Here is a 15527-nt window from a genome sequence, read left to right as displayed (position 1 = left end):
ATTTAGACATTATAAATCTTATTAAAACAAACACTTATTTTGCTCAGAGAATCCAAAAATGCAATAATATATAGGGTATTTCATTTAGAAAAACAAAACTTTGATACTTTTAAGGCTTTTGGGACACTCTGTATATTACAAAAATATTTGTAAAATGTGCACCCGATAGGCGTCTGTGGATTCATCAAATAATAAAACAAACGGTTTAGCCGCAAACGTCCGTGCCGTATAGCGTGAATAACCCTGTATAAAAATATAACTGGAACAAACCTGAAGAAAATTAAACAAAAAGTGAGGAAAGTAAGTAGCTCTGGGCGATTTATGAAAAAATGCCTGATTTTCTGTGCGTATGGGGTATTAGAACGATTAATCAAATACACAAAAGAGTTTTAAGAGAATCTCCATCACTTTCCCGGACTGAACTGCATTTACATTTCCAAAATTAATTTAGTTGTTTTTCTGCTGCAATATATTCTATTACAGGCATTAGATTCAAATTTAAATTAATTTTAACTATTCGTTCAAATTAAGAGTTAACAAATAATATTCAACAGTATTTTGTTGCATTTCAATAAAACATAAACATTTATGCGTTTTAATAACAATAACAATTAAAAATTCCAAAAATAAAATCACACAACGTGAACTATTTGAACTTTACTTTCGTTAAAACCTTGCCTTTGAAAAAATGTTGCTCTATATACTTTCGGCGCATCTTTAGCATTTATGCTCAGAATTTATTCGTTTCTCTGTCGGTTTCGGCTTTAGAAAATTTAAAAAAATGCAAACGTTTTAATGCTTTCAAAAATTGAGAACATGCCATATTGTGGGAAATTGTATATTTTCACGCATTAAATATGTTTTCTTGTATAATATTTATATAAGATTTTAAAACGCTAGTTGCATTTTTCGATTCGTTAAAAAAATTAAAACGGTTTGTTCTCATATGTATCCATTATAAAGAAAACTATTTCAAAAAGTGTGTAAAAAACGGATAAAATTACGTGTAAGTGTGTGATCTAAAACGCAATTAAACTTTTCTTTTAAAAATATAATAAAATAACTGCGATCGGTGACAAAAAAATTACTTTTTCGTTAAAAAAACTAAGTACCTTCAAATAAGCTTGGAATGTTTGGAACAAGCCACTTGAAATCATTTCGCTTTCTGCGAATTTTTGCATTTAAAGCTTTATCCTGCTAACCAGACTTCAAATCCTCGAATTTATTAATTACACTTTGTATAATGCTCCCATCACGTAGATTAATTGACTTTAAAACACCTTCTGACTGAAATGTTTTCTTTGCAATAATTTTAGTTCAAAATTAACAATAACATAAACAATATATATAGCAATAAATTCAATTCAACTTCATTTTTTAGTCTTATTTTGAATAAGACCCAGAAAATGAAACGTCTAAAGATTGCCACAGAAAACAATTATAAATATAAAACAATCATACACGGTTTCAGACGCAACAAATGTACAGCCGCCGCACATACAGCGAGCACCAAGAATATATATTAACATCTTAAAAAAATACATCAAATTTTCTATCAACACTTTCATGTGATCATTTTTGAGTAATTTTTTAAGTTGTTGTCCACTCCATTTTCATGTATTAGAAAAATGTCCTCTTCTCCACTCACACAGGTCGCATTTTTAGGGACATTGTAGACATATTTCTTCAAATTCGAGTATTTTAATGATAAGCAATTACAAAAAAGGCAAAAATGTATACACTAAAGCTGAAATCGTTTGATTTTTACCGGCAAAAATATTGTGATAATTTCGCCGTTTTTCGTACAGGTTCCCATGTGCCTATATTAACGGCAAAACGACCGGGAGTTGAAATTTATGCATAATTCCGAAGCCAATTTTAAGGAAAAGTGTAGTCAAAAACACACAAAATCGTTTCGTAGACAAATAAACCGAATACTCAACTTGAATCGAATTTTGTTTTTGTTTCATGACTAAAACCCAGAAATGCCCTAAAAATAAATTTAAACATGCAGACTCACCCTGCAGTGTTGTAGAAAACCCGCAAAATGCCCCCATAATCATAGCACAAAACCATCACTTTGAGTCTCAAAACCGATATAAAACGAACATACTTGCAGTAAAATTATTCATTAACAAAGATTAAGAATATTGCACGCATTGCAGATGCGCCGAAATCAAACATGTGAAACGTAAACAATTTTTTGCCTGAAATTCCGAAACCGATCAAATAAACAATGCAAACCTGAAAGAGTATTTTATTTCATCTTTAGAGTGCAATTAATCCCACTGATAAATGGGGATGGTATGTGTTTATTTGGGGATATTTTACTGGAGAATTCGAATGCTCTAATTGTAAAACACGCTTATGTACTTTCATGCAGGCGGGCGATTTTCAATTAAAAAGCGATAAGAGACAGCTTTTCCATATCGAAGCGTTTAATTAATTCGCTGAGAAAATCACAGACTGCACTCTCATAATTGATAATTATATTCAATTTAAAATGTGGCTCAAAGGTGAATCGTGGGCCATTACACGACCCGGTACTCGGCCTGAGCCGGCGACTAGAACCTTTGGGCGGTTCCGAAGTTTAATAATTCCCAACGGATCGGCCAAATGATAATTTCGTACCAAGAATCAATATGAAACCTACATTAATTCCTCGATTTTTTCAGCCAAAAAAAATGCGAGTTAATAGAGGAAACGAGGTAATTTTGAAGTGAATGATCGCAAAATTGCAGTTTGCCGATGCGACTGTTAAATAACAAGCGCCCGTTAAATATGCAAGAAAAAAGCTCGATCGTGGTGGAACTGCAAATAAAAGATGAATTTTAACAAAAATAATGATGATCCGATGGCGTAGTCGCGTTTATATAGATTTGACCCACAAGCCGAAGAAGAACCGGCGGGAAGCGAAGAAAAACACTTGTTGCGAGCGTGGTTCGCGTGGGCGTCGAGAATACCTGGGGCACCTTCTTGCAGGTGCGATACTCATCCTGAGGAATTCCATTTATTTGCATTTGCCTAGTCATGTGGAGCGGGAATCAATTACGGCGGAGCGTTATTTATAATTATTTCCTTCCCAGGGTCCGTGCGAGGATTAAAAATGATAAATCGCCGTTTCAATTGCATTGCGAACGATAAAGAGGCGACGTGAATGGGTGCCCCATCGGTGGGAGGCTCCATCAACGTATGTAGGGGCTTATCCGCTTTTCGCTCTAGAATCAAATGCTGAAAGTTAACAACACAAAAACCAAGAAAAAAATATATTTCGATAATTCCTAATAATTTAAATAGGGAAAAGAGAAACAGGGTTAAATAAGCTATGGATAAATGGTACCTTCGCCAAAATATCCAAAGGAAATGTAACGCTAACTGTTATGGGGACCATCGCCTACAGCAACGAAGAATTTATTCTCAAGGTGGAATGGTGGATGAAAAGGTTCAGAAATAGCAATAAACACTTTCTGGATCAGTATTATTACTCCGTTATTACCAGCGCCCTGTATATGTACCGAAACTACAAATGATGCATTGAACATTACTAGGCAGATTTAAATTTAATTAATTAACCAGAACACCATCGATTTAGAATTGAAGGGAAAGGAAATACCTAAAAATTAGACAGGATGGAGAGGACATTATATACAGCGTGATTCAAAATGCTCATACCTCTGGATGTGTATGTGGAAAACAACATTAATTCCTAAGCAACTATACTCTGTTTTCCTCATACAAGTCGCATACTGACACCGATTTGAAATCACCCTGTATAGCGAGCGCTAAATTGGAACACATTATTAATGAAACTTCTCAATGTAGACACAAATTGTTCCTATTCCTTTAATAAAACTACAAATACCTGATATTCACAGTAGTCGCATCTAAACTTACAATTAGTGCCTTCGTCGAGGTGGATTAAATGAAGAAAAGCAGATTCACCCCGCAACTGCATCGATTATTCCTCAAACATCATTGCATTAAAAGTTCTATTCAACTTAAGACAATTTAACGTGTTTTAATGATTCTTAAAATAATTAATATACATGAATTCAGTTTGCTGTATATTCAAGCTTGAACTTTGAAAACGCGTATATTTAGGGGTATAAAATGTGACGGATGGTAAATATTTAGATAAATTCCTCAGGTTCCCTGGGAGCGTCCAAGTCTCTATAGTGGATTATCGGCCTGCCAAAGTCACCAGGTCCTCCTCTGGAAACAACATCACATTGAAACCAACTACTCTACCAAATATTCGTTGTAAGAAAAAACACTAGTAAAACATCCATCAAAATGGATGTTAACCCTCAATGACTCCTTAAAAATGTATTTTCAGTCAAAAATAAATTAAGTTTTCTCAAAAAAAAAACCAAATAAACACTGGAATTTGACATTCTCGTTGTCTTTTTTTATATTTTCCCCTCATTACTTTCCTTCAATTTAAGGTTGATTCTCACATATTTGCATTCACATTTGGCGCTTTACTCAAGCTTCGGACATTTTGAACGTAAGAAAACAAACGAAAGAACCGATAAACCAAGGCACGGTTTATTTATGTGTCAGATTACTGCGATAAGCTTGAGAACTTTAACATTTAGAACTTTGTTTCGATTTTGTCCCAATTTCGAAGCTATTAGACAAAGACCCCAAAAGAACATAAAGAAGACCGAACTATAAAGACAAAGAGTTTTCTTGTAAATTCGATCTCTCATTTTTTTTGCATAAGAGACTCTCTGTTTGCCACTATTTTACAGTACAACCAAAAGTGAACAAATCAGAATTATAAAAAAAAAACAAATTATTCACAGCGACGAAGGTGATGAAGTTTCCAAATAATTGATTATAAAGTTTCTTTTGTTCTGAAACTTTTGTTTTCTTTTGTTTTGAGTGTTGTCGGATTTTTTTTGGGAAAAACCTCATAAAAAATTATTAGGCTTTTCGATTTTTTTTCAAATTCCAAATTTTTTTACAAAGCGGTTAAGGAGGCGAGTGTTTCAATAAAATTTAATTTATAATGAGATAAGATTGTCAGTATTCATAAGGAAAACTTTAGAAAAGAATGCATTTTTTTGCGTAGAAATAATAGCTTAAGAAAAACTTTGTTAAAACCGGAGACATGAAATTTTAAAGAAACTTTTAAAATCTTCAGAGCGATGAGTCGCGAATTTTCGAAATTATTTTTGTGCTAAATTCGAAGTTGAAAAGAGTTTTGTAAAATTCCCTGCAAAGCGAAGAATGAGGCCAATTTTCTAACAAAACTAATTCTGTAATTTTTCGCTGAAGACCCTGAATGATTGATTGAACAGACGAAAAGTATCAGAAAATATCGTTTTTTGCACTTTTGATTAAAAACATTCAGTTTTGTGACCGGTTTTTGAGAAAACCTTAATGATTTTCGGAGAAAAACGGAAGAAATTTATTTTCGTTTTTGTGCCGAATTAGACTCTGAAAAAACTTTTTGTAAAATTTCTACAAAGCTATAAAATTCTCGTGTAATTTTTCGCGTAAAATCTCCAGATTGTCAGTATTTTTAAGTGAAATTATACAAAATAGAGCGTTTTTGAGAAGAAAGTAAAGCAAGAAAAAAAATCAGCCAAAACTCCAAAACAACAGTTTTTTTTAACAAAATCGACAGTCTTCAGAGGCATACGGGTGACGAGTTCTGATCTTTGTTCGCTTATTCTGATCTTTGTTTGATAAAAAAATATTTATTTTTTGTCCAAACTTCGAAGCTAGAAAGAGATTTGAAAACTTTTTGCAAAGCGACGAAGGAGGTAAGTGTCCTAATAAAATTAATTTTATAATTTTTCGCGAAAATTGCCTGAAGATTGTCAGTATTTTTAACTGACACTTTAGAAGCAAATTGCAGAAAGAGCAACTTTGCTAAAATTGAAAATTCTGAAATCTCTTCGAAATTTTAAATATATTATTAATAAATGGCCCTTAAAATAAATCTGAAAACTTTTGAACTGAAAACGAATCTCATTTTTCCAGCAAATCAACTGTTACTGAGTTACTGCGTCAGTGCCTTGGGTTGGCGCATCAAGCCATTTGCGCAGCACTGCGCAAACAACTCCTAAAAAATCACTGAGTTACCCAGGCCTAGTCTGATAGATGACGACTAGATAGAGTTTATGTTTTAAGATCGATTGTACGGGCATTTAAATTAAAGTAATTTAAAGTTCTATACAAAATATACTGAAATGTATATTTTGTCATGCGAAAATATTGGAAAAATGTTCACTCATCATCCACAAGTCCGTTACATAACGTGAAACACTCCCCTGCAGTTTTTCGCTTTTTTAAAACATTGTGAAGCCATAACTTATTACGTTTTTTCTTTTCGCATTCTTCATCATCTCAACATATAACAAGCTGCTGCTTGCAGCTAAATCTGTTAACGAAAATATATCCATGTTACAACGCCGATAATTTTGGTAATAAACCTGAAAATATTAGATTCAGCGTGAAAGCAGTTGACTGTATAATATGAACACTAGTCCAAATTGTCAACCGCAACAGGATAGTAACCGTACCGTAGCTGAGCGCATAGTGAGAATCAACCTTTACGTGTTTTTATCGGAGTTCTTCTCCTTAAACTGACTAACGCACCTTCATTAACGCGAATGTATGCAGTAAGTGGAACTGACAGGAAATTTACTATATCTGCACACGGAACTCAAAATTCAAACTAAGCAGGGAAAGTTAAAAATACGGCTGATTATGTGCCCATTAAACTTTATCTGCTTTTCGATCTCATCTAAATTAAAATAAAAGAACAAATCAACTAGCAGAACGATTGCAGTGTGATTTGTCTGCAGGACTTCAATTTCAGGAACGGAAAACAGGCAGTTATTACTGAACAAACTCTTACCTTGCTCTAGGTGCGTAACCTCGGGATCTTTGTCCAAATCCTTGATTGTAATAAGGCTGTGGCCTGCCATATCCACCTCCAGCGCCGCCGCCTCCAAATCCTCCATAACTCGAGTGATTGAATGCTGGAGTTTCTTCTCGCCTTGGCTGTGGAGAATCCGACTGCATCGGGCGCTTGGGGTCCTTCAGATAGTTGTTGAAGAATTCAACTTCCTTTTTAACTTCTTCAATTTTCTCCTCGTGCTTGTTGAAGATATGCTTGCGCACGAAATCTGGACCTTTGAACTTTTTCCCCGATAATGGACAAAGCCACTTGTCTTTCGCCAATTCTCGAGTGTTTGCCTGCACAAATTTATCCACCTCCGTATCAACGTCTTTCAACGCCATAAACACCAGCTTGGATTCATGTTTGTCTTTGTCCTCAGTCGGCTTCTCGGGCAGGAAATTCGACATTTTTGACTCGATCGCGGTCCCAATAAATTGCGTCATGTCCGTCTGAAACAAAGTGATGACATACAATACAAACCAACCCTGACTTGTACGATTAAAATTTGCGTTTTTGTGAAATCTGAGAAATTTGCTAACTATTGCAAAAACTATTCATGTTGTTCATGTGTTTCAAACATATACAGGATGAGCCAAATAAAGTGTCTGCATAAACTAATTAAGGTAACTTACTTTGGAAGTTGGGGGTGGACCCCGTGCATGCAAAATGCCGCATCTGTTTGGCATTTCATCTTCATTCGGGTATTCGCAGTGATTGTAATAGTCGACTGAATGAACTACTCTCAAATACAGAATAATTCTATCCAAAACCTGCAACAAAATATCACAGTTGATAACCGATAAACAAAAATGGCTCCCTGAACAATCAAAGATTATCACATTCATATTAGGAGCAAAATTTAGTTGGGATTTATTCAGACAAAAAGGAAAAAGTTATTTTTAATCTCATTTTTCAATGTTAAATAAAAAGGTGGCTAGTATATTTACCCCGATAAGATTTTCATCTCTATCAACTGTAGTGACCGCCTCTTGATTCTCCGACGTGGGTTCCAGCCCCAACAATTCCTCTTCCTCTGCGCTGGCTTCCTCTATTAAATAGTCAGTAATGTTGTGTAGAACTGGGTTGTTCGAAACCAATCCAAACGTTTGCTGTGGTTTATCCTTCTTGTCGGCATCTTCCACCCACAACCCGGCCTTGGCGTCCAAGTTCAAAGTAACTTTGGCAGCGATTCTGATGTCCGATCGAACGACCTGCTTGTGGGCCACGATACCATTGACAGGTCGAATTCTTCTACTTAGATCCCGATTAACAATTGCGCCGAGCTCGCACTCCCTCAACCGGATGTTATTGAGATTCCAGCAAATCTCTTTGATGTTTGCGTCACGTTTAAAGGTAACCCATCCGCGGCGCATCCAACGTCTTTCCGGCTGCGGATCAGCAAGAGCAACTCGCAAAAATCCATGGTACCTGGTACAAATAGCGTCGACTTCCTGTTTGGTGATTGTGGGTGCCAGATTTCTTAAGAATATCGATGTAGTTTTATGCAGGGCTCGTGGTTTTTCCGGTTTATCGTCTATAATGACTTCGACATCATCCTTCTCAGTGTTGTCCCCATCATCTGCCTCTTTTTTCTCTTTTTCTTTGCCGTCTTCTGGGTCCTTTTTTTCGGTTTTTTCCTCGGGATTTTCGTCGTCACTTGAGCTGTTGGAGCTTGACGAAGAGCTGCTGCTTCCTGCAACAAAAAAATGTTGTTAGTTGCAAAAGTGTTTGACTGAGTGAACGCTTGTGAATTTTACCTGAGTAGGAGCGCTTTCTCTTCTTCTCCTTAGCAGGCTTCTCATTCTGCTTCGTGGAACTTTCCTCCAGATTGTTCTTTGCAGCTCCGTCTTCTTCGGCGTTCTTAGAGACCTGGTCGCTTTCATCCTTCATCTCTACATCTTTTGGTTCCTCGGCGGCTGGGCTTTGTGGTTTGGGCTCTGGCTCAGTGACCGATTTCTCTTTTTCTTGTGTATCTAAAGCACCTTTTTCCACTACCTCCGACTGTCCATCTTGGCTCTTTTCATCAGTTTCCCCATCCTCTTTGTCAACCAGTTCTGCCGAAACAATTCACATCAACGCTATCACATATTCTGAAACCTGGGATTTAATGTGTAGTATCTTACCTCCTGCCTCATCGTCAGTGTTGTTTTTCTCGCCGTTTGTCTTGGCTTCTGCTTTCGGGTCCTCATTCTCGAGCTTTACCTTCACTTCCTCCGACTGGAGTTACAAAAGGTTTTACTAAAGTAATATCCAGAAAAGGTTACAGCCACTTACTGATTTTTCGTGGTTTTTCTTTGCATCCTCTGCAGCCTTGGCTTCTCTTGCCTTTTCAGCTGCTGCCTCCTTCTCCTTCTGTTCCCGGTATTTTGCCTCCATTTCTGTTCAATTCAAAAAATATATAGCAACTGGCAGGATTTTGAAGACCCCTTTAACCACGAATTTTTTCAATAAAATGCACACCTTTATACTCATTTTCAAGCAACTCCAAGTCCTCGTCAGTGCCCCCTTCCAGTTTAATCACCACAGTATCCAAGAGCTTCAGAAGATTGGTCGTCTGAGAACAGTCGACAGTGGTGCTCTCGATTTTGCCGGAATTGAGCAAGTCCACAAACACTTCTAGGCGGCGCTAAAAGCACATATTTTTTTAGTTAATTTTCCCTATGACGACTTGAGCAGCTACCTTCAAGGCTGTCGCCTGTTCTTCGCGGCGCCTTACCGATTCTTCCGGATGATACTTGATTCTAAACCTAAAAAGATGCCCCAAAAAGGCAAAAAGTTAGTTGCAGCAACTGCATGTAAAGCTGTGCTTTTGACACTTTCACAAGCATCAAAACATGCACTTTCCAAACTATAGTCTACACTTAGGGAAATGATAATTATTGCCCATTAAAAAAACCAAGTAGCAAAATGGAACGAAGAAGCGAGTTGATCGATTACGTTAAAAACATCTGAAATCTCCAGTTAGTAAGTATATTTTTAAGCAGTAATATAAAAGTATAAATCTATAATTTGATGCAGATAGTGGAGGACCGGACTTACAATTCCGTGGACAGACAAGAGAATGGGAAGAGAAAGAGAACTGCTGTGCTGATGCTCATGCACTTTTCAGAGCCGTACAAGATCGGAGCGAGTATGTCAGAATTGTCGTCAACAGTCAGAAACTTAATAAGTCACCTTAAGAAAAAACGGACCACCAAGAGGGGTTGGGGTTGAATGTGTGAATTGTCCACATTTCAAAACGATTCTTTTGAGACCCACAAATTTATAACTAAGAATTTCGTGTCACCGCCAATGATCACAATGTTTAACCTCACTTTCTATGGGTTTGTTGACATAACGTGACGGGGTATACTAACTATTTCATTGCATTTCAACCTCACTTTCTGTGCTTACCTATGGTTACTTGAGCTTTTGACATTTAAGGGGCAGCAGGTATTTGCGTAACGTTAATGATACATATTACCTTGAAAAACACTGTTGCCGACCTTCCGATCTACTTTTTTGCAAATTTCTCAGTTTGTGATAAGTTAATTTTTTCCCTGTTCTCTCTAAAGACCCCCAGATGAATGACGCCAATTTTCTGGCATAACACGGTTTTTCTCGTTACCATTTAGGCTACTTGGGAGGTATTTGGTTAGCTAGTAAACAGTTTACCAAAGTGAAAGTAAAGTTTGGAAATTCCTTCCACCGTGCAGGCAGAAGAAGCTCATCAAATAACAAAATACTTAAGTGTGTTTTTTCATAGAAATATATAAAAAAGGAGCTTTTTCTGCCCGACACAACCATTCAAACATCTCCTATTCAGACATCACTCCAGTCAACGTTAATATTCTAGACGTTGTGCTTATTACATCCTATCTCACCTGTCCTGGTCAGTAAAACCTGTCAAAAAATGATCGCGCGAAGGTTCATGCATTGCGCGCATGACCTTTAAACGGTAACGGAAATCCACCTATGACTGCGCTCTATGTATTTACTTATAACGAGTTTAAAAAACGCGCATAGAGCCGTCATCACACAAATTTTGCAACGCTGACAGATATCTGCGTCTCGGGGTTCTACGAGGCTGCAGAAGAAATGTCTGAGTTATTCATCATTCGTCTAGCGGTGACAGATGATTTGTTTCATTGCGATGATACAAGGCTAAACTAGTTAAAGTAATTGCTCAGTATTAGGAAAAATGATTTAACATTGAAACCAAAAAAATCCCTCCTTTTCCAAAATGTTTCCTTGGGGACCTTTTATTAAAGGTCCTCAAAAACATTTTATTAAACTATAATTAGAAACTGATGAGTTTTTCGCGCTTCCAGGCCGTAGTGGAAGAGTTTGTTCCCGACGTTTTGCAAGCACGAGTGGCTTTCATCTTCAGAGATGATTGCTGCGACGAGCAAACCAACGTGACCAAAACGACAAGAAGATACTTTTTTCCAAGGCGGCCTAAAACCCCGAAAAACTACTCGAAATAGTCGCGTTTCGTCCATCTACTGAACTAGTCAAAGCATGTCTTCCTAATACGTACAAACATTGAGAGTAAAAACCAAAAAATCTTGTTTGAAAAACCAACAATATCAATAATCACTTTTAGTCTCAAGTTATTGCAATGTGCCAACAAACTAAAAAACATATACAAATCAATTCGCGCTGTTTCAGTCTGGTTGGGTTCAAGTCAGACTGAATGTGAAAAAAAGCAGATAAAACAACTGAACTGAAAACACTCTTTAGTGCTGCACACAGCGATTTACCTCCAAAGAACCCAACTCAATCAAAATCACCTATTTAATTATTGGGAGGGCTAACTAATAAAAAGGTTATTGATTAATCGATAATTTTCGGTGCGAAAAAACGCTTACCATTCGTCGTCTTTATGCGCAACGAAGAACTCATTCAACTGTTGTCTCTGGAATTCCAGCTTGTAGTCGTTGTATTTCTCAATCGCTTCGCTATCTGAAATGTTGTCATCCTGAGTGGCTAGAAATGCTTTGAACGACATCATGGGGGGTTGCTGACCCTCACCCTGAGTGACTGGCACTCCTGCGGGTTCTCTGAAGAAAAAACTGCGTTGAAAACTAGGAAAACAAATCGCGCGTGTTAGTACAATTCGTTAGTCGCTCATTTTAGGACAAATTAAAGGTGATCTAAAAAATAATGCAGCTAAATTAACAAAATAAAAAAACTATGCATGCTTGTTGAATGGATCGATATACTGACTGTTCCTAAATATCATGTACAGGGTTACTGATTGAAATGTTGAGAAAAATATTTAATATTTTTCAGTTTAGTTTATTATAAGATAAAATTCATTGTTACTGGATGTCTCAAATGCACAAGCAGGCCAAAGTTAGATCTTTTAAAATGAAATGCCCTACTTTTTATTGCATATTTGGACATTTGCCTGCATACAATACGTAATACTAAATTTAGAGAAAAATGTATTTAATTGAATCGAATTTGTTCAATATCACAGTATGAATTTACGTGCGAAAACTTAACTAAACGCTCAACAAAAAAAATGACACGGCCAAATTTACCCAAAGTTAGCTAGTGGATGATAACTTGATTGCTGTGCGCGATTTGAGTTCTGTTTGAAGCCTTTTCTAATCCAATTCGTTTTCAGTCGGTAAGGGTTTTCGAAAAATTTTAGTGCTACAGATAAAGGTCCTACAGAATCGAAAATGAAACAATGCAAACTTTCTGATAATTTGTCATGCTCGCAGCTGAACAAGAATAGAACTTTTTTTCATGAATTTTTTGGTACAGAAAAGTGCCATGTTGGTAATTTATCTAACTGTTTTATTTGAAATTTCTGATTCATGAGCAGTTTTCTTCACAGATTCTTCAAATTCATGAACTTTCATTCATGAATTCATCTTTTTTCAAACTTTTTTTCAGAATTCAGGATTAACTTTTTTTCTTCAATTATTTTGGTGTAGAAAAGTTCCACATTGTTAATTTAACTGGATGTTTTATTTAAAACTTCTCTTGATTTATGAGTAGTTTTCTTCACAGCGTTTCAAAGTCATCATTTCGGTTCTAGAAGTAGGCCACTATAAAACAAGATTGATGAAACTTGATTATCTTCGTTTTTCTGTCAGTCAGTGTTTTAGCAAAAAATTAGTGCTGCAGATAAAATTCGTAAAGAAGTGGAAAATAAAATAATGCAACGTGCTGAAAGTCTGACATGCTCCCAGTTGCACAAAAACTACGTTTATGCATTTCAACACCAAAGGCATAAAGAAAGAGCTTATATCTCGAAATGGTTTTTGAATTTTTCACCCATCACTTCTATTTACAGGTGCTCAAAAAATCAACTTTTTGGTTTTGAACTTGAAAGTCTGAATGAATAACTTTCAACAATTGTACTTACTTTTATTAAGTATTTTAATCAGAATCTAACGAAAAGCTTATACGCAGATCCACGAATCTACCAGGCTGGAGAAACGCTCAAAAGATCCAAACCGAAATTTTCAGAAGAATTTTTACCAATTAAACAAATCGCAACAAAAAACAAAGAATTGCCACCTTACATTGTTAATATGTCATGGTTAACGTACGGAATAATGTTAATATCGACATTTACCGGATAATCTCGAGAATAACATGTGCCGTTGGTTAATGCCCGAATAGTACGTTAGTTAAATGGTATTCGCGTAAGAGGTATAATAAGCCTGCTCGAAAGTGATCGTTTATTCACAATGTATCTAATAATACATTCAACATGAAGAAGGCAAAATGGTTGAACTCGGCTTATGCGAAGTTTAACCGTATCATACATGTACCTACACGACATTTAGGAACGCAAGGATTTTGCAACGAAATGAAACTGTAGGTATCCTATTCACACTATTTAAAAAACATCCAGGTGAAATGAACACAATTGGCTCTATCTGCAGGCAATTTCCTGCGAATGAACATTATTCTGCAGCCGACCGAATGGGACGTAATCAATAAAATAACTCCCATTATAAAATTGATATTTTGAACCACACAATGCAACAAAGTGAGTGCCAAACTCACCTATGGGCCGCTTGATGATAAGATGGGTAGTGATTATAGTAGCTTTCTCCTCCATAGTAGTCATGCCTCATGCGTTTGGTGTTGGGCTCCATGCCTGGTGAGTAGCCCCTGTCTCTGGGCCTGTATTCCCTTGGTCTAGGTCTAGGCCAGTTCTCCCTAAGCAAGACATTTTAGATTATCAAATTAACTACATAGTAAACACGTTTATGACTGCTAATTCAACAATTATTTGAGGGGGACTGGCACTTAAGTAATAGCTCGGGGGGTTGATACGTATTCCTAGAAGAGATGCTTACCGTTCAGGCCATTCATCCCTGGGTCTAGCAGCGCGATCAGTGCCCCTATAATTGGCCTCCGCCCTCTCACCCCGGAACTTGTCTCGCCTTTTCCTGTCGTACTCGTCGTCACTATCAGCCATAGTGATGTGTGCCAATTTCGCTGTGACCTTTAATTTGCAAAACAATTAAATGAGAAACTTTCTGTTGCTTTCACCAGCCGAGATAAATTTTTAGGTTAGACGCTGGTTACTTACTCGACCAGATAGTTTATGCTGCTTTTAAGGTACACTAACACAAACGGTTCACTAATCAGCAATTTGTATCCAGCGGTTTTCCAAATTTAAGGAAATTTGCGTGGAAATATCGGTGCAAATGGAAAAGATGGCGACTAGATAGCTGACCATAGATGAAGACAAGTGATGGATGACGTCGAATTTGACAATTCAATAGGACGCGTCGTGTGAAATCGACTACACCCAGAATGTCCATGAGTAGGAGTGAGAAAACAGTTGCGCGCTCAAGATGCCAACTGATCGAAGGTGAAGATTAACGCAAAATGTGGCAATGATGCAATGGGCCGACTATGAAACAAATGTTCGAGACACAAAATATTGTGTTATAATTCAGACTGTTTTTTCTTGCCTTGTTAACCGTTTTGCTTAATGTCTCTGTTAGCCAGTGTGATTTTGGGTAAATGGTTTCCTCCGGTTGCTTCATCAATTTAGAGAGACCTTATTATCTCTTCATCAATAAAAAAAATATTTATAAATAAAAAATAATCAAACGAAACGAAAGGCCGATTATTTCTTTGTCTCTAATTGAAGCAGAACATGGTTCAATTGCGATGTAAGAAAATTTTAGAAGCATTTATATAGCAATTAACCAACAATAAAAAGATGAAGCTTTCTGCGCTTAATAGCGCAATGAGCGCTCGGTATGATTGAAGTTTTGTGGTTGTGATATACTTGATGAATCTACTCAGTTCTTCTTCAATAGAAAAAGTTTAAAACTTAAAAAATAGTGTGAACTTTTATATCTGTTTCTAGCGAAACAACCGATTTTTTACCATTAGACGCTCTCCAAGTTTTTTGCGTTTTTTTGAAAACTGAAACCGTCTCTATTCGTCTAGATCTGAAATCCTGTCTAGAATTTTCAACAAAAAAAGCTATAATAAGTAAAAAAAATAATTAAAAAAATTTCAATTAAAAAGTAAATATGCAAAGGCAAAGCGAAGTGTACAAAGTCCACTGTCAAACGCCTCGAAATTTTGAAGAAACTGCAAAAAAATATGTTTTTTGTCTTGTTTCTTGCAACAG

At 36.4% G+C, this 15527-nt stretch overlaps 1 protein-coding gene across 3 annotated transcripts; it reads right to left on the bottom strand.

The window, feature by feature from the left end:
• Window positions 1–3819: 3819 nt before the first annotated feature.
• On the bottom strand, window positions 3820–14643 carry LOC109539126 (serrate RNA effector molecule homolog). Of its 3 annotated transcripts, none has more exons than XM_019906730.2 (13): window positions 14466–14643; window positions 14230–14378; window positions 13934–14089; window positions 11770–11985; window positions 9600–9666; window positions 9380–9545; window positions 9194–9297; window positions 9043–9136; window positions 8677–8973; window positions 7867–8612; window positions 7552–7689; window positions 6875–7368; window positions 3820–4212 (listed from the first exon to the last, which is right to left on the bottom strand). In XM_019906730.2, the coding sequence occupies exons 2-13, from the start codon at window positions 14349–14351 to the stop codon at window positions 4131–4133; spliced, it is 2682 nt and encodes an 893-aa protein (XP_019762289.2). In that variant the 5' UTR covers window positions 14352–14378; window positions 14466–14643; the 3' UTR covers window positions 3820–4130. The 3 variants fall into 3 exon arrangements, with proteins under 3 accessions (XP_019762289.2, XP_019762290.2, XP_019762292.2); XM_019906731.2 differs by having other exon boundaries at window positions 11770–11961; XM_019906733.2 differs by lacking the exons at window positions 11770–11985; window positions 13934–14089; window positions 14230–14378; window positions 14466–14643 and adding an exon at window positions 10783–10851.
• Between the last annotated feature and the right edge of the window lie 884 nt (window positions 14644–15527).

Source organism: Dendroctonus ponderosae, unplaced genomic scaffold, assembly GCF_020466585.1.
Source record: "Dendroctonus ponderosae isolate FM_Combo_2020 unplaced genomic scaffold, Dpon_F_20191213v2 Dpon_F_20191213_9, whole genome shotgun sequence".
NCBI classification, from domain to species: Eukaryota; Metazoa; Arthropoda; class Insecta; order Coleoptera; family Curculionidae; genus Dendroctonus; species Dendroctonus ponderosae.
The sequence above is the reverse complement of the archived record's forward strand: the minus strand, read 5'-3'. Positions and strand labels throughout refer to the sequence as shown.

Bases quoted from the DNA above. Each gene is read 5' to 3' on its own strand.
- LOC109539126 (XM_019906730.2), bottom strand. From the start codon at position 14,351: ATGGCTGATAGTGACGACGAGTACGACAGGAAAAGGCGAGACAAGTTC. The intron at 8,974-9,042 runs GTAAGATACTAC...TTGTTTCGGCAG, and splicing joins CACTGACGATGAGGCAGGAG to AACTGGTTGACAAAGAGGAT. The intron at 7,369-7,551 runs GTAAGTTACCTT...ACTTTGTTTCAG, and splicing joins GTCCACCCCCAACTTCCAAA to ACGGACATGACGCAATTTAT.